Source organism: Empidonax traillii, unplaced genomic scaffold (assembly GCF_003031625.1).
Source record: "Empidonax traillii isolate 1590-97213 ecotype Southwest subspecies unplaced genomic scaffold, ASM303162v1 scaffold286:size1162393, whole genome shotgun sequence".
Lineage (NCBI taxonomy): Eukaryota > Metazoa > Chordata > Aves > Passeriformes > Tyrannidae > Empidonax > Empidonax traillii.
In genome coordinates this window covers 388,767-409,932 of record NW_020955479.1, presented here as the reverse complement: position 1 = coordinate 409,932, position 21,166 = coordinate 388,767, and the positions used below count along the sequence as shown (strand labels likewise).

At 40.5% G+C, this 21,166-nt stretch overlaps 1 protein-coding gene across 3 annotated transcripts in view; it reads right to left on the bottom strand.

Annotated features, from left to right (window-relative positions):
* The window catches only part of CEP112 (centrosomal protein 112), a 150,020-nt gene extending 129,862 nt beyond the window's left edge, over positions 1 to 20,158 (bottom strand). For 2 of the 3 annotated variants that reach the window (XM_027890379.1, XM_027890381.1), the window contains exons 1-8: positions 20,051 to 20,158; positions 19,162 to 19,361; positions 18,124 to 18,314; positions 17,335 to 17,465; positions 12,430 to 12,511; positions 11,820 to 11,894; positions 5,188 to 5,235; positions 4,968 to 5,042 (exon numbers count right to left, since the gene is read on the bottom strand). In XM_027890379.1, coding sequence (XP_027746180.1) covers positions 4,968 to 5,042; positions 5,188 to 5,235; positions 11,820 to 11,894; positions 12,430 to 12,511; positions 17,335 to 17,465; positions 18,124 to 18,314; positions 19,162 to 19,261 — 702 coding nt within the window. In that variant the 5' untranslated portion in view covers positions 19,262 to 19,361; positions 20,051 to 20,158. The remainder of the gene's footprint in view (positions 1 to 4,967; positions 5,043 to 5,187; positions 5,236 to 11,819; positions 11,895 to 12,429; positions 12,512 to 17,334; positions 17,466 to 18,123; positions 18,315 to 19,161; positions 19,362 to 20,050) is intronic. The other variant, XM_027890380.1, reaches the window with a different exon arrangement.
* Between the last annotated feature and the right edge of the window lie 1,008 nt (positions 20,159 to 21,166).

Below are 21,166 nucleotides of genomic sequence, written 5' to 3'. Positions count from 1 at the left end.
GAAAGGACAATTGTTCTCATTCACATGTAAATGTCATTAGGCTCTTTCAAGAGAGAACAATGTATTTTTCACAGATTTCCAAGTTGAGGGCAGTGGGAATAAGGAGAAGTGCTCTGTATCCCAACAACTGTGATAACTGGGAATGGTATTTTTATTCCAAAGGATGTTTTATATAGCTAATAAACATAACATGCATATTAGCACTACAACACATCGTATCACTTAACAGCTTTATTGGAGTGGCAAGTGTCCCACTTGCACACAGAGCAAGTGCATCTGCCACTAGGAGCAGACACTGACACCAGCAAGTACCAAAAAATTTCAATATACGGTTAGAAGTTGTGAAAACTTATACAGAGGAGTAAATTATTAGAGGCAATTCCAAAAAAAACCAGCTCAGAAATGCAGCAAACAACCTTCAGTTGCCAGCACTGAAGCCTGAGCCCGGTGGAACCTTGTGAACATCCACAAATCATACAGATTTCAAAGGCATTTGGTAAAATCTGAATAGAACAGTAGATACTACTCAAAAACTTCATATAATTCTGCATAATGCTGAGCCCAGTGAACGAGCCTGAACCCACTGAGTCAACAACACTTACTTTTTCTCCCCAGTGTTACTCCTCTTTACGTTGTGTTTCAGCAGCTACTGAACTTTTTAAACTCATTTTTCAGGATGTCCTAAACCAGCCACTAAAACTGCACTCCTGCCTTCCTTTCACCAGTGCAACATGTAGCCATAACAGTGCACAGCACTTTTTGCAGTCACTGTCTTTTCTCCCTTAAAAATCAGGATCTACTCATGTGAAAAAAAAATAAATTAAAAAAAAAATCAAAATTTCTTCCTCTTTTTTTTTTTTTTTTTTAAAGGGAGAGACACTTTGAGGCAGAGATTAATCGTGCAGCAAAAGATTAATTCCCAGCTGCTTGGCAACCATCTGGACATTCTACTGGTTAAAACACTAGTTTGAATTGCTAACCTACCCCTTTGATCTTTCTCAATGTCTCCAGCCCATATGTGCAATAATTAAAGACATAGTTCACAAACTATTGCAAAAAAAAAAAAAATAAATAAAGAACTGTGCATGTACATATATATCTCCATAACCAGCCTGACTGGTATCAGGAATTATAAATCACCAGGCAGTTCAAGAAAACATGTCTCATCCTGACATACATTGGATGTCTCACACCAGTCTGGCAATAAAATAAGGTTTGGGTTTTATTACATTACATTCTGAAGAGTTATCAAAGCAAGACAGGATGTGACTTCCTCACATGGAAGACAGCGGACAACTTGCACGTGGGTTTTTTTTTTGGGGGGGGGAGAACAGGACATTAATCAGCCAGGAATCATGTTAACAGGAGTCAGGGTAGCTGTGATTTTAAACATGAACTAACAGATCCCTGCTCAGCGATTACTCAGTGGTGAAAATCAGTTTAAAAGTGGATTCCTCGTATAAATCAGGCACTGCACTCAAACCAGACACTGGGGCTGTGGATAAAAAGAGCAAACTCAGATGAACCAGAGAATATTCAACACCACAGTATGCACTGCTTGGAGTATTGGGAAGGGGAAGTAAAACAGTTTAACAAGAATATTCACCAGAATTAAAAACCTTAACAGTTTTTACCCCTTGGGAATCAGCGTGACATTTTATGAGCTGAAGAGTGACTTGGACAGCTCCAGGTGAACAGGATGACAAAAAAATGGGGGAGAAAAGAGAACTGCTCATCACCATCTTCCAATTGCAGGGACTGTTGCCTTCAAGTGTTCCTTTTCTTCTTCTAAAACCCCACCATGATGACACCAGCAAGTGTTATTCACTCTCTCCCCCAACTCCTACAACTTTCTCTCCTCTACATTCTCTGAATGGCCCCTCTTGGGGAAAATCTCTTTCCCAGCCCTTATGCAATTCTCTCCCTTTCACTTTACAATCTCTTGCCAGATAAGTGAGAAGCCCAGTAAATCCACTGCTTTCAACACCTTAAACTCAAAGCACTTTCAGCCAGACCAGGACTAACCTATAACACCATCACTGCAGATTTTATCTTAACATAAATATATCACTCCATCCCAACACTTTTGGTGCAGTAAAACCACGGTGATCTTGATGATCTTTATAAACAAAATTGGGGTCACGCAGCAAATGGGAGTGCTCATTCCCAAAATAAAAGGAGGAAAACTTAGAGATTACAGAGATAAAGGTTCTAAACAGCTTTTTTAAAAGGCTGCATCTTGAAGATCAGACTTCTTGAATATATAAAGCCCAAAAAAAAGTTTTCATCTTACTTCTGGCTCTTAATCCACGAAGATGAATTTTCAGTGGGGGGGAAGTTCTCTGCACTGTGTTATCTGACACACAGATCATCTCCCCTTTGTCTCAGGCATGTTTTCCCTCTTCATTCCTCACTCCATGAAAACTGGTGGGAGTCATCCTGCAGGTACCCTGTGTTCTCCTCAAAACTCACCCAAAATTCCTCCTCGCCCCAGTTGCACAACCCTTTAGTCTGGACTAATTTAGTACACAAGAGGCTGGAAAAGAACCCGTCCAAAGACATCATCACTGGACTCCTAAAAATCAAACCAGAAGTGACAAGAGCACAGTGATAAGTCAACAAAAACATTGGAAACACTCAAGTGTTCCCAAGATAACCCAGAGAAGTGAAGCTTCATAAGAGAGTTATTGCACAAAGCACTGAGTTTGCCAAAAATTAAATTAATTAAGAGGTGGTAAACAGCTCAGGACAACTTTACTCCAGGTATTCATTACAACCTGCAGTTTAAAATAATGAGAAGTTAAAACTCTTTCCAATACTCCTCAGATGTGTTTAGGTTTCATTTGTTGAGATAAGATAAATAATCGTCTTTGCTTACAAAAAGTAAACCAGAATGAAATTGAGAAAAAAAAAAAGCTAAGACAAATTAGGATTGATAAAAATTAAGAGGACTTCCTTAAAGCAACACCAAAACTTCTTTAAAGGATACATCAGATAAAATAGTGATTTGGGAAAGGTCAGTAAAACAACAGGTTTTATTAACGTAGATCATTCTATTTTCTCAACCCAGCAGAATTCTGCATCTTATTTTCTGAAAAATCCCAAATCAGACCTTTCCCTTTCCCCTCCTCCTCCCCGAGGAGCTCTGGGTGACACTCAGGATGGCCAGAGGTGAAGTTCAAAGGGACACTTTTTTTCCTTTCTACCAAGACAAGCCCCCACCATCTGTGGTGCTTTGCTGTCCTGGAAAAGGATCTATTCCTGTTATGTTGCATCCTCCTCGTTTGACCCCCTGGTTTTTCAGTAATGACCATTTCCCAAACGGTTTAATCCACGTCAGAAGGATTTGGGGAGGAGATGACTACAAGCCTGACGCTGTTGCAGCTTTCCCAGGGCTGTGATGTGGTTATCACTGCACAGGGCCATGTGTTCAGCATTACAGAGCCTAAACAGGTGCAGGAATGGTTTATGAACAAAGGTCTAAAGGTTAAAAGCGAAAAAAAAAAAAAATAAAACCACAGTTATCCTATTTTATGTTCTCCTGTTGTACTACAAAGAGGTTGAGAACAGTTAAAGGTTTCCCCCAGCTCTACTTTTCTGTTAATGCATCTCCATTCCGTAAATGAAAAGGCTTTAGTCTTAATTGAGCTTCACAAACAAAATAAGATGAAAACACATTTAAGTTTTCTAGTTAATAGCACACACATGGTGATTGGGAAACACTGCCTGTAACCTTTCCAGTTCAAACCAGCACCATTAGCAAAAAGTCCTGGATTTTTACTGTGTGGTTTAGTGGATTTTTCCACTGAACCAGCAAAGTATTAACTGGGTATTTTATGCAGCTCCTTGGCATGCATTCCTGTTTATTTAATTTGAAAATATTGTTTAAATGACAACACTGTGCTTTCAATTTATTTATTTTCTGGGCTATTTTCACATCTTATGAAACCCTGCCTCATCCTGGGGCACTGGGTGCTCTGAGTATTGTCAGTGCAAAAGAACAGGCAATGTTAGAGCAGAGAAAGTGAAAGGATTGTGCAACTGCTCGTCTGAGCATCCAACAAGGCTGCCAGGTAGCAACATAAATCATTTTGTATACATTATTTTATTAACAATGGAAGAAAATCAAATTCACCCTCCCCTGTATCTCTGCTAAAGGCGCCTTCTGAAGTGTCTCAAAAGTAACTTTAGGACAGTCCCAATTCATAAGTGTTGAATTTGGGGGGTTGTTGATTGTTTATTGTTTTTTGTTGTTGCTGTTTTGTTTTTTGGTTGTGTGTTTGGTTTTGGGTTTTTTTGGTTTGGTTTTTTTTAATGACTGGTTGGTTGGGTTTGGGCTTTTATTAATTGTTTTCCTAATGCATTTTGAGATGTTGAGTTTCCTCATTATTTCCACATTAATTCACTGTCTTTCAAAAAAAATGTTTTAAATAAACTAAGTAGTTTTTAACAAAGTATCATAGGCAACCAACTTCCTTAAGCCATGAAAAAGGTGAAAATGATCACAAGATTTAACTTCTACATACATTTAAAGCAAAAAAAATATGTCTGAGAGACTAAGACAGACAAGCTTTGACAGAAATATCCCCAATTCACAATGTTCCAAAGAAGTAAAATAAAACCCCATGTGAATAAAAGAAGACTGGAGTTCAATGAGGCAAATATAGAAATAAGGTCAAGGTCTGCAGATTTTTAAAGGTATATAGAAACTATATAAAAAACTCACTAAATCCAGGGTTTCACTGCTTCTGCTAAAAGGCAGTTTGGAAAATTCCTGGAATTCAAACTTTTCTATGTGTTCAGAAAGTCTTTTTTACTCCCTAATTGTGAAACACATTAAGTAATTAATGAAAAGCCCTGACACTTGAGCAAAAATTCTCTTCCATGAGATTTTCTGCTGCTATAACAAACCCTTTAAAATGCCCAATTCCCAAAGAAAATGCCCCAAAGATGCCAAGGAATCTCACCTCTCTCTCCTGTGCTCGAAGCAGCACCTGCTGGTCACGAGAAGGCCTTTTCCCTGGGCCAATTTTAGGCGTCATCTATTGAACGAGAAAGAGTTCAAAACAACTTACTAAGCTAAAAACAGCAACTCCAAGTAAAGTCAGCCCTGACCAGAAAGTGAAAGTACAGAGAATGTTTGTTTGCTTGCCTTTATGAAACTTAAAAGGGAATATAAGCACCTACCAGAGACCTTGGCACGGGTTTTTCTCGCAAATATCTTGGGTTTTCTACCTGAAAAAGGAGTCAGAGAAAAAGAGTCATCATGGCAGCAGTGTCTTGTTGTGTCTTCCAAACAGTGAGACATCACAACTGCACTTACACAGCAACTGCATCACTCAAGAGCAGCACAGGAGAGATTTTAATGTGCCTTAAGTGGAACAGAAATAGGAAAGCTTCCTAAGAGATCACTTGGATCACTTTTCTCCCCCCAAAACCTTTGTGGCTGTGAAAATTCCATCAATGCAGTCTGTAAAAGGCTTTGGCAGCTACAGACATGGCTAAAGCAAAGAAGATTTCCAACTTTACTGGATACATTTTCCTTGAAATCAGCGTAAAGCTACTAAAAGTTTACCAATTACACTGATTAAAATCTAGTGTTTTTTTAAAAGTTACAGTTGGGGGCATTGAAACAACTGCCACACATGTAAGTCATAGTGACAAAACATAAGGAAATAATTCATTAGCGTGACTGTATAATTAAAGCGGCTCTTAATCACTATTTTTAAGAACTGAACAGCATTGTACCCAACCCACTTCCTCTATCACACAGCTCTATCTTCCTCAATCTGTCAGAGAGGAGGCTCAAACATCATATCATAGACATACCCAAAAAAAGAAAAAGCTTTCAAGGGTATAACCTTGTAAAATGCAGCACTGAGATCTGGAATATGAATGTGATTGCAATACACATTAAAAAAGGGGACTAAATGTTGTAAGATCAGGTTGATCTACGAGGCATGGCAAGTGTATCAAACGCCTGCGCTTTCTCCAGTGCTATTAAATAAGTTTGGGTGCTGAATTTATCAGTGAAAAAGAGGCTTAATCCCTCTGAAATTTCAATTTGATACAGAGCTATTCATTTCCTGTCCTAAAAGGTTATGTAGGATTTCCATGTGATGGGGAAGAGTTGTCATATTTCACCCAGTGGTTGTAGATGTTCATGTTTGACACGAATTCCATTTCAATTAATTACTATCTATTGTTTTAACACTACAGCTCAAAGTATAAGAAAACCCAGTAATTCAACAAATAATCTATTTATCTTTATTGTCAGTGAGTTTACTACAGTTACATTAAACATTAAACTTTCTCCCACACAGAATCCATCGGGGAATGAAGGAATCCTGCCTGCACCTACTGCCACAAAAATTAAGAATTTTGGACACAGAAGAGATTGGTGAGGAGAAGAACAGAGGAGTGAGATCAACATGAAGCATTAACCACAGTTGAGGGGGGGAAAAAGAGATATGGAAATAAAAATACAAAAAAATCTAAAGTAAGAATTTCAGTGTCCTACACATTTGTACCTGGAATAGTATTTTCTATCTACATTTTATGAGTATTACACTCTTCCTTCCCCCTCACTTTGGCTATTTCCCCACCCTGTCCACACACCTGAGCATCACCTGGCAGGTACCCAGGGCTGAGGGTGCTCCAGGAGTTCAAGACACATCCCAATAACGGGGTGTACATCCTAGAAACCTGAGCAGCAGGGAACAGGGGAAGCCTTTCCCAACACCTAGAAGAACTCTGAGAAGGCTGCAGAGCCACATTTCAAAAGGTTTCATTATTTCCTAAAACTCCTCTTTTTCACACAATACAATCCCCCTTTACTTTTGCTTCTTAAAAGCAAAAAATCATCATAAATATTCACAATGAATCCAAATCCTTTATCTGGCCATGACATTAAGCTGTTTGCAGTCTTCAAAACCCATCTAAAAAGCTAAGGTAGATCCTGCTTGTTTGTGAGAAGGAAGGAAAATGTGTCTCTAATACTTTGCACAGCCCAAGTCTTGCATTTTTTGATTTTGTAACAGCAGCCATATGTGCTTTGAAGTTAAATGTTCCCACTTTGTTACTTGTTGTGGATTATATCCACTTAAACTGATCTGTAAACATTTAATGCCTCAGCACTCATTCTTTTCATGCTGGTCTTCTGCAAAAACTTCTTGTTCTCAAAATTAGACCACATTAAAGAGGGAATAATCACAATAAAGAATGCCCCAAAAAAAGGGAAAAAAAAAAAAAAAAGCCTGTATTTATGAGAAACATGCAAATTTTAAAATAATAAGCAAAAGGTCAAAGACAAGCCAAAATACATATGTACGAAACTAAAGGACTGCCATGAGAAGAACAGTAAATCACGGGCTTTTTTAAGAGCAGGAACCAAATAAATGTCATCATGAAAGACATCTTCATCTGAACTAGAATTGAACTCTAATTTGTAAATGCCACTTCTTAATAAAAATGGCATTTCGAATTTCTTTGTGGAAAACATTTTGGATTCCCCCTCTTCTGTTACTGGGCAGCCAGACAAGAAACCACGTTTCCATTTGTGAGGACTGACTGCTGGTACTTGAGTCCTCCTAAACCAGAGCTGTGAAGGTGTTGGGGGACCAGACCCCCATCACTTAATAGAAATAATCTACTTCATGAAAACATACCTATTTTCCTAAGCTGGAAAAAAAAAGTAGCAGAAGTGTGCACAAAAACTCCAAAACAATTCCAATTTGAGACAAGTCAGTCATGTTTTTTAACTCAGTATTTTCAATTTCTATTTATTTACCAATCCCTGAAGTGGTCAAAACGAAGCATTTCTGAAGTATACAATAAAGGCACCTACGCAAGCAATGAGTGAAGCACTGATAAAAGTAAATTGATATAAAATTGTTTCCCCTAAAGGGAAGGGCAGTGCAGGAAAAGCACAATTTTGAGCTCTGAGTACTTCCACAAGATTCATCCTCAGCACCACATCAGCGTTTCATCCCTCAGGCTGAAAACAGTGCCCAGGCTTTATATCTGTGCACTAATCACAGCCCAGAAATTCACAGCAAATGCTCAGTAAATAACACAATAATGACAACATTAACGTCACAGTTCCATCCCACCCCTCCAAAATCCCATTTTATTCTTTGGAAGATGATTATCAAGGTCTAGTTATGTTCAGTAAAGCACAACTGGAGCTTATTTCAGCTCAGTCACAGAGGCAGAAGGTGTATTGGGTATGTTAAAGATTCAGGGAACAAACCCCCCACATTTGGATCAGCGGCCTTGGTGCACATCCCCCCTCGAGCTTCTTCAAAGAGAAAATGTGACTGTTTTCAAAACAAGGACGGCAAAAACACACATGAAAGAGTTAAGAACACTTAAGACTTTGAAATGGTAAACAACTAAACTGAACCTTGCCCTAAATTCTTACTTTAATCTAACAAACCCAGCCAGCATGTTCCCCACAGAAATAACTGCTGAGTAGCTTCAGGAAATTTGAGTAAGGACATTCTTATCTAACATCATAATTTGTAGGGAAGTTCACTTTAATGCTGCTTCTGCAGTCTTAGTGGAAGGACATTAAAGCAGATGAAGATTGTTTGTCAGCATGGAAGTTGAATTGATTTTTTTTTGAAGTCACAACACCACTTGGAGTTCACTGTGGGAAAGTTTTTCCAGTGTTGCTGCCCTCCAACGCCACAACATATACAGTAGGTATGTTTATAGTAAGCAGACAGGCTGAGAAACCAAACAAAAGATAATCAAATGGTTTGCACAGAAATGGCTGAGCTTCACTAGGCTGGAAAGACACGGGCAGATGTGAGCCAAGTCCAGGGAGCAGGCACAGCCTCCTCTGCTGCTGCAGCCGCCCAGGAATTCCCAATCTGCTTTAACCCTGTGTTACATCATTTCTCCAAGGAAGGAGAACATAATGCAAGCCCCTTGGTCAGCAGAATTTCTTTGGTTTAAATCCTCCTAAACCCTTCTTACACTTCCCATGGTAAATCCGTCTGGTCAAGACTCGATGTCCAGGTTCTTTGTGCTGCACATCCCACATCAACTTCTGGTAAAAGCTAAAAAAAGAGTTAAATTCTTGTGCTGGCTGAATTCCAGTGATGAAAACTCATGTTCTCCCTGATTAAAAAAAAAAAAAAAAAAAACCCTTTGCTATTTCCCCAGGGTACAGTCTCTTTGTATGCTTTCTACCTAAAATGATGTGCTGAATTTCCTGGGATGTTTGAAAGACTTGCTTTGTCACACCTCAAATTGGTTACAATTCAGTGACAAATCAAACTGCATCAGAAGCACCATGAAATAGGGAAAGAGAGAGGCAGACAGAGAGAGAGAGAGGCAGGTCAGGTGAGAATTTGCAGGGATTTAATTCATTGTTGGTCCTTTACATCACTTCAATTTTTTGGTCCAAAAATTATGTTTCTCTGCAATCTCAAAAGCTCAACTATAAGAGGGGAAAAAAAAAAGGAAAAAAGGCACTTTAATTCCATTATCCAAAAAGCTTTTTTTCCTGACTCTATGTAAATACATTTCACAATATTTAATTATTTTTTGAGGCAAACAGGTCACCTTCTCTTCAGTTATAAATGTACTACATTTGCAACATCATTGACAGTCGTTAATAAAATAAAATCACTGAATCACAAAATGGATTGGGTTGGAACAGACATTAAAGCTCATCTTGTTCCAATCCCCTGCCATGGGCAGGGACACCTCCCACTAGCCCAGGTTACCTTTACTTGAAAAAGGACAGTGCCCACATTTAGATAAGAGTCAATAAGGGCTAAGAAAAAACACTCTTTTATAACGTCCGTAAAATTAGCTTACATTAGTATTCCCTTTACAAAAGGCAAATGTATTGCACTCAAAACTCAACTTTTTTTTTAAAATATTTACTCATGAATGACTAGAATATAAATAACTTGAACAATAAAATGCTTGATAGTGATAATCAGGAATGTTGCAAGGGAAAGGCAAAAATTCTTTGATTGCTCATGGGAAGCAACGATATGAGCAAAGTAATGCAACAGCCTCAATGTCCTGCAGAAAACGTTACTGCTAACAACAAATATCAGTGTGTTAAGCTTTGACCTCTCTGCTTAGTAGAGAAATCATGAAAGTATTTCCCTAAAGTGAGAGTATTTTTAATAATGTTAATAATAAAAAAGATCTCAGCCACTGATTTGGGCATATCATAAACACTGACGATACATCAAATTCTGTCACCTTAAAAACACCAGAGGTGTTTTTTGAAGGTTGTCTCACCAATATCTAGAGTACTTAAGACAGGTATTTGCAGATTCCTGAACAAAAGCAGAGGCTCCATATAAACTTGCTTGAAATAATCACAGCTTCCTAAAAATCACAAAGACTCTTACTGAGAAAAATCCCTGTATGATGACCTGCATAACCAAAAAACCCAAGCAAAGTTAGCAAAGCTTTCTCAAAACAGCTGGGCAGCTCAAAGCAAAAGCCATTCTGTATTTCCTTCCCTACCTTCCCCTGCTACTGAACTGTTCTTTTGGGTCAAGGGTCTTCTGTATCTGAGGTGGGATCGCTTGTAAATTAAGTTTCCTGAACAGTTTGCAGATGGGACTGGCAATTAAAGGGGAGCTGGATGCTCCCATGACATTGTAAACGCTCACAAATAACAGCAGCCACATCTGACACTCGAACCTTCCAGGTTCCAAGGAGCAGCAGTCATTTAGTGAGATTTTTATTTCACTTTCAGCAAGGACACGCCCTTCTTTAAGTGTGACACTCTACTTAAAACTTCCTGACCCTTTCAGAAGCCACTGGAGGCCGTGATCCCCAGCAGGGAAACACTCTGGAGCAGCAACCCCTCGCAGACCTCTCTTTTACAACCTCAAATCCTCTTTCAGGTAACTCCCAACAAGTCTTATCAGGCAATCAAAGTCTCTCAGGAGCGACTTGTTTAATTACCATCCCTGGAGAGGAGACTTGAAAACCTGATTTATGTGTCGCAGTAGCCGATTTGTTATCCAAGAGAGCTCCTGTATCGGCAGAGGATCATCACACTTTAATAACCAGCCCACTATCAACACAATGTGATTGCAAACGGGAATTTCAATTAGGAAAAAGAAATAAAATACAAATAAAATTACAGAGATAAGCAAGCAGGCAGATCGACACTGATAGGAAAGCGTTGGATAGAAAGAGATTCTTTGTCAGCACCAGTTGGAACAATTTGTAAAATGGCCACGAGCAAGTTTTCCCCCCCTTAAAGCAGCTTTAAAAGCCCAAGGTATTACAGTTATCTGCTCCTATAATCCAGGTATTTATGCAGCCCAAAATATCCAAAATCTACAAGTGACTGCTTGCACCTTTGTTTCAGACACCTGTATGGAGCTCTGGCAAGTTGGAGTCGCTGCTACTGAAAAAGATCTTGGGGAGGATCCACTTTCCCCACTTTAGAAAGCTACAATTCCTGCAAAATACACTGATCTAAGTCTGGAAGTGCTAGAAATGGTTCTTGTATCACCCTCTGAAAGACAACTCATCAAGAAACAGTCTCGATTTCTACCAGAGTAAGATACTTGGTTTTGACCCCTCGCCTGATTCATCAGCAACCTTATTAAATACAGTTAAGTTTATTATAACATTTAAATGAGGCATTTTTAATGTTTTCCTCTCAGGATGCCATGTTTTCATTAGTAACCATTCCAAGTCTTACTAATTCATTTCTAAAAGACTGACTCCCACACCAGTTTTGTTGACTAAGCTCAGAGATGCAGATGACATTAATAAGGAGCTTCCGTTTCAGGTTAATAAATAAGGAATGCACTCTGTTTTACCCCAAGATTCCAACTATTGAGACGAGCTTCGAGGTCATTGTCATCCAAAGAAATGGTTTTGTCTTGATGATCATCCTGGAACAGAAAGAAGTCAAAACAAAATATCAGAAGAGCTGGTGTAAATGCCTGCAGTTACACACACAGCATCACTAAATATTTTGGACTGCACAGGTTTTCCAAGAAGCCTGTTCCTTTCACCAGCCATAACGCTCCTTGTGGAAAGTCTGAGGACACAAACTGTCCAAAATTCACTCTTCCAGAGGTCAACCATCACTAAACAGAGCCAGAGGCATCTCTGCAGCTTTCTTTAATCTATGATTGCAAAACACAAGGTGATGTCAGAACAGGCACCTTGCCAAGCCCAGGGAAAACAAAGCACCAAACACACCAAACAACTGGGTCAACGATTGGGATGAACTGGGAGCATCCCACAAGGAATTCTTTCCCCCTGCACTGCACAGGATAGATCTGGGGGAGCTTCAGTCCCTGTCTGCAGCTTTACACAGGGATCACAACCCACCCAACTGAAATAACCAGCTTTACAGGGATGTGTAAAACCAAATCATGGAAAATAGAGGGAGTTCTGTGGAAAAAAGGAGAAGGATCTTACAGACAGTGACGTGCCCAGGTCATTGTCCCCTGTCCTCCGAAGATAATGGGTTATATCTGATGGCTTCTCGTTGGGTCTTTCCCTGTTATTAACAACAAGAGTAAGCAGAGAGAGAAAAATTCATTGTCAACAATTTGTGGCACACAAAGGATGTTAATCATGCAGCAGAATCTTTTAAAGTACACATGAGAAAATAATTGTGAAGACATATTGATCAAAAAAAAGAAGAAAAAGAAAAAATTTCTTGTCAGAGGCAAACAAAAGCTTTAAGTATTCCATTAAAAAACACCACCAAAAAAACCCATGGCAACAGAAACATGAGAAATATTCTATACATGATAGTATATTAAAAAGCATTCATTGCTTTTCTTTTACTACATGACCCAACATCACACAATGGATTTTAGAATAAATCCAAGTTAACCAGGAAGGCTGATCTAGAAGGATGCTTTTGAAACAGTAGAGTAGTGGACAGGGATTTTCTGGAAAAGCTTTTGTCATAAATAAAATACTTGAACAAAAGGAAATTAAGAATAGCAGGTGAAGAGAATTGTCCCTGATGCACCTGGTCAACAGATATTTATCAACCACAGAACAATGGAAAAAAAGAAAAAATAAAATAAAAATTATAGGCATTTAATTGGATAGGTTGATACAGCAAAAGATCCAAAACAGCAGCAAAACACCCTTCAGCATAAACTCCACTGTCAAATCCAGGTATTAAGGTAACTAAAGAACTCCTGTTAGTCCCTTCACCTTCCCATGACTGGTTATATTACATTAAAATCAAATCAGACCATTAAAATACCTTCCTTCCCTTCCATCTGGCAGCAAAGGAGATGGCTGTTATGCCAAAGAGACTCTGAGATGAATTAAGTGTTTATGAACAGAACAACAACAGTTGGATGTACAATATAAACGAGTCACTTCTAGGAAGACAAACACAAAGTTTTCACAAAGGGCCCCAGCTTTCATCAAAACAGCAGGGAACAGAGAAATACAACAACTGGGAGCAAACCTGCCCTTCCAGCACCAATAAATCCCATATAAACAACATGTATGGATGCATAATAACCATTACAAAGCTCTAAATAGTTTAGATAAGCAGAGTCTTAGAGGTAAAAAGGATCAAAAGAAATGTAATAACACAATGCCTCTCGCATTTCTTACCAAGATTTCATTTGACACAATTACCTTTCATTAAAAGGAGATAAATCTTTGCCTGTCAGTAAATCTGCACTTTTATCAGATTTGTTTTCTGAGCAATGCTCAAGTTAAACAATTCAATAATGTTCCGACTGTTAAAAATGAGAGAATACAGAATTCACGCCCTTATCATTCGGAGATTAAGGAATGTCAACAAATATGCAAACCAAGCCAAGTCACCTGTAATACTCTTAATTTGATAAAATGGAGGAAAAAAAGGTTTAGATAGATTTTAGTTCTGTATTTGCTGTTTGGGAGAGGAACTGCAAAGGAAGCTGCGTTACTTGGTTCTACAAACAGAATTTGAAGTTGTTATGGGAGGACCACAATTTTGCTCCTCTCAAGCTTATTCTGCCCATTCACTCCCTTCTCCAGCCTTCTGCTAACACGAGTCAGGGTCCAAAAAAATCCCAGCATTGTTTCTTTGTCCTCCCAGGACAGGTGAGTGAGGAATGGTCAGAGTCTCAACATCAGCTCTGTGACCCTCCTGCTTCAGCCAAAACACTGAGAGTGGGAGAAGGAAGCAATTTGCTGCTAATAAAGGAGATTAGTAAATAATGATCTACTAGGAGCAAAGTGAGGGAAAAACTCACTGGTTCCTCCTGGTCCAGCACAGCTCTACACTAACCTTTAACGGTGTTTTTCAAGCCCAGCCTCTAAACATACAACAGAATTTTCCTGCGGGGTCAGAAAGCCCAGGTTTGTGTTCAACATTCCTCAAACCAACCCTCTCATGTTTCAAAACAAAGCTGCACCTTTCCAGCACCAGCTGCCTTGGGGTTTGCTCATCCACCCCCCCAGCTTGCAAGTAAGGTTTGTCTACCTCCTTTTCATTTAGGCAGGAAAAAAAAACAACTTCATATAGAAAAGCCAAGATTGCCAGACACGGAATTCTTTGTGTTGCAAGATAAAAATCGCTGTGAAAAGAACTTCTCTGTTTGGGCCTTTGAAAGGGGAGAATCTTGAGATAAGTAACACCAAGTAGTTACTCAAACATGTCTCACTGACGCTATCTATTTTGCCCTGAGAGAGTGTTGTAAGAACGGAGTCATGCCTGGAATGCAAAATTTTCATCCAACTACACCTATTCCATGCCCATGGATCCAGTTTTCCCAACGCACATTCCGAGGAGAGAGAGAAATACAGTGGAACTCGACCACCATCTGCTGGTTCTGCCTACAAACTGCACATCCCGGAAATATTGAATATATTCCATCTTTACCCGCACTGATAACTCGCTCAAAGCTGTAAACACAAAGAAAAACAGGATCTATATGTTGGAGATAGGTAATGTCTTAACACAGTCACATATAAATAGGTATTAAATAAGCTATAAAACACAACAGCTCAAACATTTACACTCAATATTTTTCCTGCATAACTCACAGGAAAGCTAGTTTCTCATTACTCTCAAGACTAATTCATGTCACCTACAGAACCATCAAAATTTGCCAACACAAATTCAGATTTCCTCAGGCACAGCCCCACTCTTGGTTTGAGCAACCATTAGCAGAGCCTACACAGCAGAGTTTCACTTCCAGAGTCCTTTAAACCAGCAACTTGTCAACACAAATTCAGCCAAGGTCTCAAAAACCACTTCTGCAGCATGACACATTCCTTGTTTTCATAAGGTCAGATCCATTTTTTTCTAATTGAGGGTACCTGGACATCTCTTCCCAACAACCCTCTGAATCACCAAGCCCAAAGCAGCAATATGATAACTCAGCTGGCAGTTTTCCATTCTCTGCCTCCGTTTCTTAAACCACAAGGCTGTTATCAAAACCACTGGCTCCTATCAGAGCAACCAGAAGAGCCCTTAGTCCTCAGGAAGAGGAGATACATCAGACTTAAGAGCAACCTTTTAAGTGATTATTAGAATTACACAGTTACGGGATGCAGAAGAGGAAAAGCTTCACGATAACTCAATTTCAGCATGATTTAACTTGCAAGAGTGTCTGTCATCCATCCAAATCACAGCTGAAAAAAATCAAAAACATGATTAAAAAAAATAATATACAGCATAAACATCAGTGTGCCTACACAAGAACAGCTAATGATGGCCACTTATGAAAAATGTAAGTGAAGACATTAAAAAAGCATTAAACTTCTGAAACAAAAACCTGCACATGTATTTGTAACATGATGAAACCAGAAACTTATTTCGAAGCAAACACTCACTTTCTCCTGCACAGCACCTACTGAGCCTTGAATAACAGTCGCAGGCTATGTCTGAGTGCTTCCTTCACCAAGGATTTCAGAGAGGTTAAACATTAACTCAGCCTCCAAACCAGCACACAAATCATCCTTGACTAAAATGCAGTCACATTTAAATAAAACAAAAAAAAAACCACACCAGAAATATAGATCTTCATAATCAGCACAAAAGTTCTGCTGCAAAGAAAATCCAGAAAGTAAGTACTTAAAAACAGGAGACTTCAGTTTTACCCAAAGATTCCCACAAAACAGACCGGAATAGAGCTGAAGATTTCCAACAGTGACCAGCTGGGCACTCCTTCAGTACTGCAGGGACATTTTTCCAAGCCAAGAGGAGAACAAGCCTTAATAACCTGACACATTTCACCCCTTGCCCTGCTCTGGGACCAGCTCTGTTCCCAGCTGATTGGAACTAAGGATGCCCCTGAAGCTCAGGAGCTCCTGCAAACCTGCACAGAACCAATGGACTGCCATAACAAGGTGCAGCTACAGGTGTTCAGGATTCAGCTGCAGAGCTGCAAAGCAGCAGGGCTGAATTTCTAAAGTTCTCCTAATGATAAACATGCAGGATTTGAGCACAGGTGGTGCTGGTCACCAAAAAATTCATGTATTTCTAGCAGGCAGCATGATGTGGACCAAAACATTTTAAATCAAATTCAGAGAGAGGTTGTTCAGACAAGGATGGAGTCACTACAATCAATCCTCCCCACTCAAAAACGTGGCAGAGTATCCCCCAGGCAGCAGCTCTGGTTTTTAGCCTCCTAAATTTTAACCAGTACAGCTGGGCCAGTCTGACCTTCTTGGAATCCAAGATTTATTATGCTTAAGGGAAATATAAAGAAATCTTGCTAGTTCATAAAGAAGCCCTGATGAAACGCAAGACAAATAGGTGTTCAGTATGAACTAACACAGTCACAAAAAGATAAATCAAATCTCTCTGTACTCATGTAACTTCTCCTCCTTTGTCACAGAACAGCAAATTTGGCTTATACACAGGAAGCCATTATTATGTTTCCCCCCCCCAAAAAAACCTGTGAGCAACAATCACAGAACAACCCTTAAATCCACCATCTGTGTGCTCGTTTAGATTTCTAGTCTCCACAGAAAATATAACCATTAAAAACTACTGAATGCAACTGCTCCTTTCAGCACTATGGCCCCAGACTACAAATGGAAACTTAGATTTTCCAAGTGTCTGTAACCGAAAAGAGGAGGAAAACAAGAGGAAGGGAAAGAGGATAGAGCTTGGAGGGGCATTGAGGATGAAAGTGAGAGAAGGAGACACGATGGAGAAAAGTAGGAATGGAAAAGTCTAGAAGTTTTCATTACATTGAAGCAATTACCAGAGTTTGTTTATCAAGTACAGACACTGATGATGAGTCCAGCAGGGAGCATAAAAAACTCACACAAACTGAAACATCCAGAGCTTGTCAAATCAGACATCTCAATCTCAACTACTGAAAGAAGCAAATACAGAAATTTTACCCCTCTGTTGTTGATAAAGAAGATTCCTCTTTAGCTTCACTGTTCTCTAGTTCTCTCAGCACCCACTCAGGCAAAGAGCCTGAGCTATTGTTCAGAGCTCCTGCTGAACTCAGTTCTTCAATAGAAGTTGCCTATAATGAGAAAAAAAAAGCCAAGTCAACAAAATATATTTACACCAAGACATTCTTTACATAGTTAAAGTTGTTCCTTACAGGAATACCTAAAGTAAAAACATCCTTTTTCCAAAGAACTCAGTGGCAGATGCCACATTCTCAACCCATGGAAATTCATACAACAGGCAGTGGTGTAAATGTTTTCCAGGACTCTACTTCTTTCAGTATAGGTAGTTTTAGCATAAATTAGGACTGTTACCCCCCTAAAGCTGATGCCAAGCATTAACACAGTACATTCAAGGAACTTAACAAGCTTAACAACGTCTGTGTGAACAGTCATCTTTCACAGAAACACAGAGTGCTATAATCACCTCTGATTACTAAAGTCACCACCTTCTAGCACATTCTTCCTCTTACAAAACTACTGATTAAGACAAAAGAAAGGCTCGAGGGCTTTTTATTACATCTCTCCAAAGTATACGAAGAAAATTACCTGTTCCTTCAGAACACTGTTTTTTATAAGCCCTCTAATCTGAATTTTGAAGACGACAGAGGTTTCATAGGAGATTTTGCCCATTAACAGATTATCCCAACATCATTTTTCACATTTGTGGCAAATCAAAGAGAGGCAAATATATTTTGAGGATATATTTAAGTGAGTTTGTCTCACACTCACCGTGTAGGAAGGTAAACTTTTCAGCAATCCTTTTCCTGGTTTTTGTGTAAAAGGTCCCTCCAGGACTCCTCGTTTCAGCATGAGGAGCAGAAGTTTTGCATACAAGTTCCGATTCTTCCTTCCCTCTACTCCCACCCCTGCTCCTGAGGGTCTGCAGAGTTTTTTAATCCACAGGGCACATAGTTCTCGCTCTGAAAACACAGGTATACCTCCTTACTATACATTTTCAGAGCAAATCAGACACACTGAAAAAACAGAACCACCACTGGTCATCAGTTTCATGGGTGTCTCCCTTCTACCCAAAAATTGAAAGCAAAACAAACAAACCCAAATGCCCAAAGCAAATAAAAGCGGTTATAAAAATAAGTTTTTAACAACAGTTCAAATTTACATATTCAAGAAACACTTTCTATAAATTCACGTTTCCTAGAAGTTTATATCACTTCCAGAAATTGCATGTTTGGGAATCAATCCCTAATAAGGACAGAACACATCAATCACTAGGAATTCTGCAATCACTGCAAGAGCTGCCATTAACTACAACTTACAGCCTGCACAAGCATTAATATTTTGAATACACAATAAATCTTCATTCATTAAAAAAAAAAAAAAAAAATCTGTATTTACACAAGTTTTTCTACCAGATAACGAAATTGGTCATTTGCTTAAATGTTCACACAGAAAGGTCTTGATTTGTAGAGTATGTGCCTTTAATAATAACCAGTTTGTTTATAAAACGTCATCTACTAATTGATGTTCCTATTATTACACATTCCTAACCACATTTTAACACTATTATAACAAGAAAATATTTGTAATTTGTAAAGCATATTCACATGGGGACAAGACAGATAAATTCAAACAATTGCAGAGGGTTATCTAAAAAAATCCACCTTTAGAAGTTGGGCAAACCATATGTCAAAACCATACCACAACAGACATTAAGTTTCTGGCTAAACTGACACAAGTACATAGATACAAAATCATAGTTGTCAGTCACCTAGAATTCTGTTATTAGCCTTTAAATGCGCATTTTACCATATTTATCCTGTTGCTTTAGAATATAAGGCTTCATAGCCACAATATAGCGATCCAGTTCTGCATCCAGTTTTTCAGAGATTTCGTCTTCGCTGCTCATTTTGTAAGGACATTCACCGCACTGGAGTAGAAAAAGGTCCAAATATTCACTTTACATCAGGCTCTCCTCACCCCGGGCCCCGCAGCAGACATGCTTGGAACTGCACAGCAAACAAAACGAGATGTGTTATTATATGCTCAAATAAACGCCAAACTGAGAGGGGTTGTTTGCAAATAGCAGATAACAGGCGGCGGTTTACACAAGAACGTGCTTGTTCAGATTCGAAATTGAACATCCAACCACACGCTGAATGTATTCATTGCACCCAATTTGTACGGAGCATCTCGAGGCGTCTGTGTGGCGCCGCGTTCCTAACCTGTTATTCCTTAGAATTAGAGAGGTGTGGGTTTTTTTTAATGCAGAGGGGGGAAATAAAGGAGAAACGAGTAGAGAAACTGGGAACCAGAAGCAAGCAGAGGTACAGTTAAAAGCGGCAGAACCAGAAACGTTGTCAGGGCTGGTTTTTAAGGAAGCGGCGCTGCGAGGACAAGCGCTCATCACCAAACTCACAGGACCACGGGATGTCCGGGGCTGGAAGGGACCCAAAGGGATCATCGCGCCTTAAGCGAATCACTCTTAGGCGAATATCTGGGGATTGACCCCACAACCTCGGTGTTATCAGCGCCAGGTCTGACCGACCGAGAGTCATTTCCAGGCTGGAACGGGGACCGTTTTCTGTGCATTTCGCCCGCACGCCCGGCCGGTCCCTCCCCAGCGCACAGACCCGTCCCCCCCATCCCCTCCCCTCCGTCCCTCCCCCGGGCACGTCCCCGGCCGCTGCCCCTTTACCTCGGGAGGGCAGGGCCGGGCCGGGACCCCCGGACGGGGCAGGCAGGGCCGGGCTGGGCCGAGGCGGCGGGTCCCGGCCCCGCTCGGGGCAGGCAGGGCCGGGCTGAGCCGGCGGCCGAACGTTCAAACCGGCCCCGCTCCCGGCGGCCCCGCGGGCCCCGCGCGTTTCCGTTTCCGCGGGTGACACGGCCGGGACAGCCCGGCCTGGAGCCCCACCCGAGACAGGGACCGGGCCAGGGAAGCTACTGATACCCAAAAAACTCCCGGGGGGGGGATGAACCGTTTGGGCTTAATAAGAGTGCGTGGGAGGTGCTGGGGATGCGCGGTGGGGATGCGATCGCAGCCTGAGCTCGTTAAGCGATCGGGCACCGATCCCCCCTGGGAGCGCTGACAGCAGCTGGAGCTGTGCCAGGGCACGGTCAGGGTGGATCTCAGGACAAAGTTCTTCCCCCAGAGGGTGTTAGGGCACTGACCAGGCTCCCCAGGGCAGTGGGCACAGCCCCAAGGCTGCCAGAGCTCCAGGAGGGTTTGGAAACTCTCAGGGACCTTTGGGATGGTCCCGTGCGGGGCCAGGAGATGGACTTGGATGGTCCTTGGGGGGGGTCGCTTCCAGCTCAGGGTGTTCTGTAACATTTCTACCCCAAAATCCATGGCTTACGCTTCTTCTGCAGCCATGCCAGGAAAACCGAAAAAGAAAGATCCAAAAGAAGAAAGAAAGAATCCCAAAGAATTAGAGAAATCTCCCAGGCTTTCGAGCTCTTCAGTCTGTTCTTCAGTCAATGATTGAATGTGTGTGCAATCCCAAATAAAACCTCTGGCTGATTCATTTATTTCTCTTTCCCCAACAATCTGTCACGGGCCTTACTGCGTGTGTAGCGCCTAAAGCGCTTTCATCTTGAACGAGCAAACTCTTCAGCTCTCCTAAGCTTGATTCACATGCACATTCACATCAAACAAGAAATCCTTAAATGCAGGGTAGAAAATTGGCTGTTTTCTTTGATTTCTCAGCTAATCTTCAGCAGAAGTGATTCCACGTTGGGGCTCACTGGGTGATAGCTCTGACAGCTACACCGGTGCCTGCTCAGGTTGCCTTTAAACCCACATATGCAAATGGAA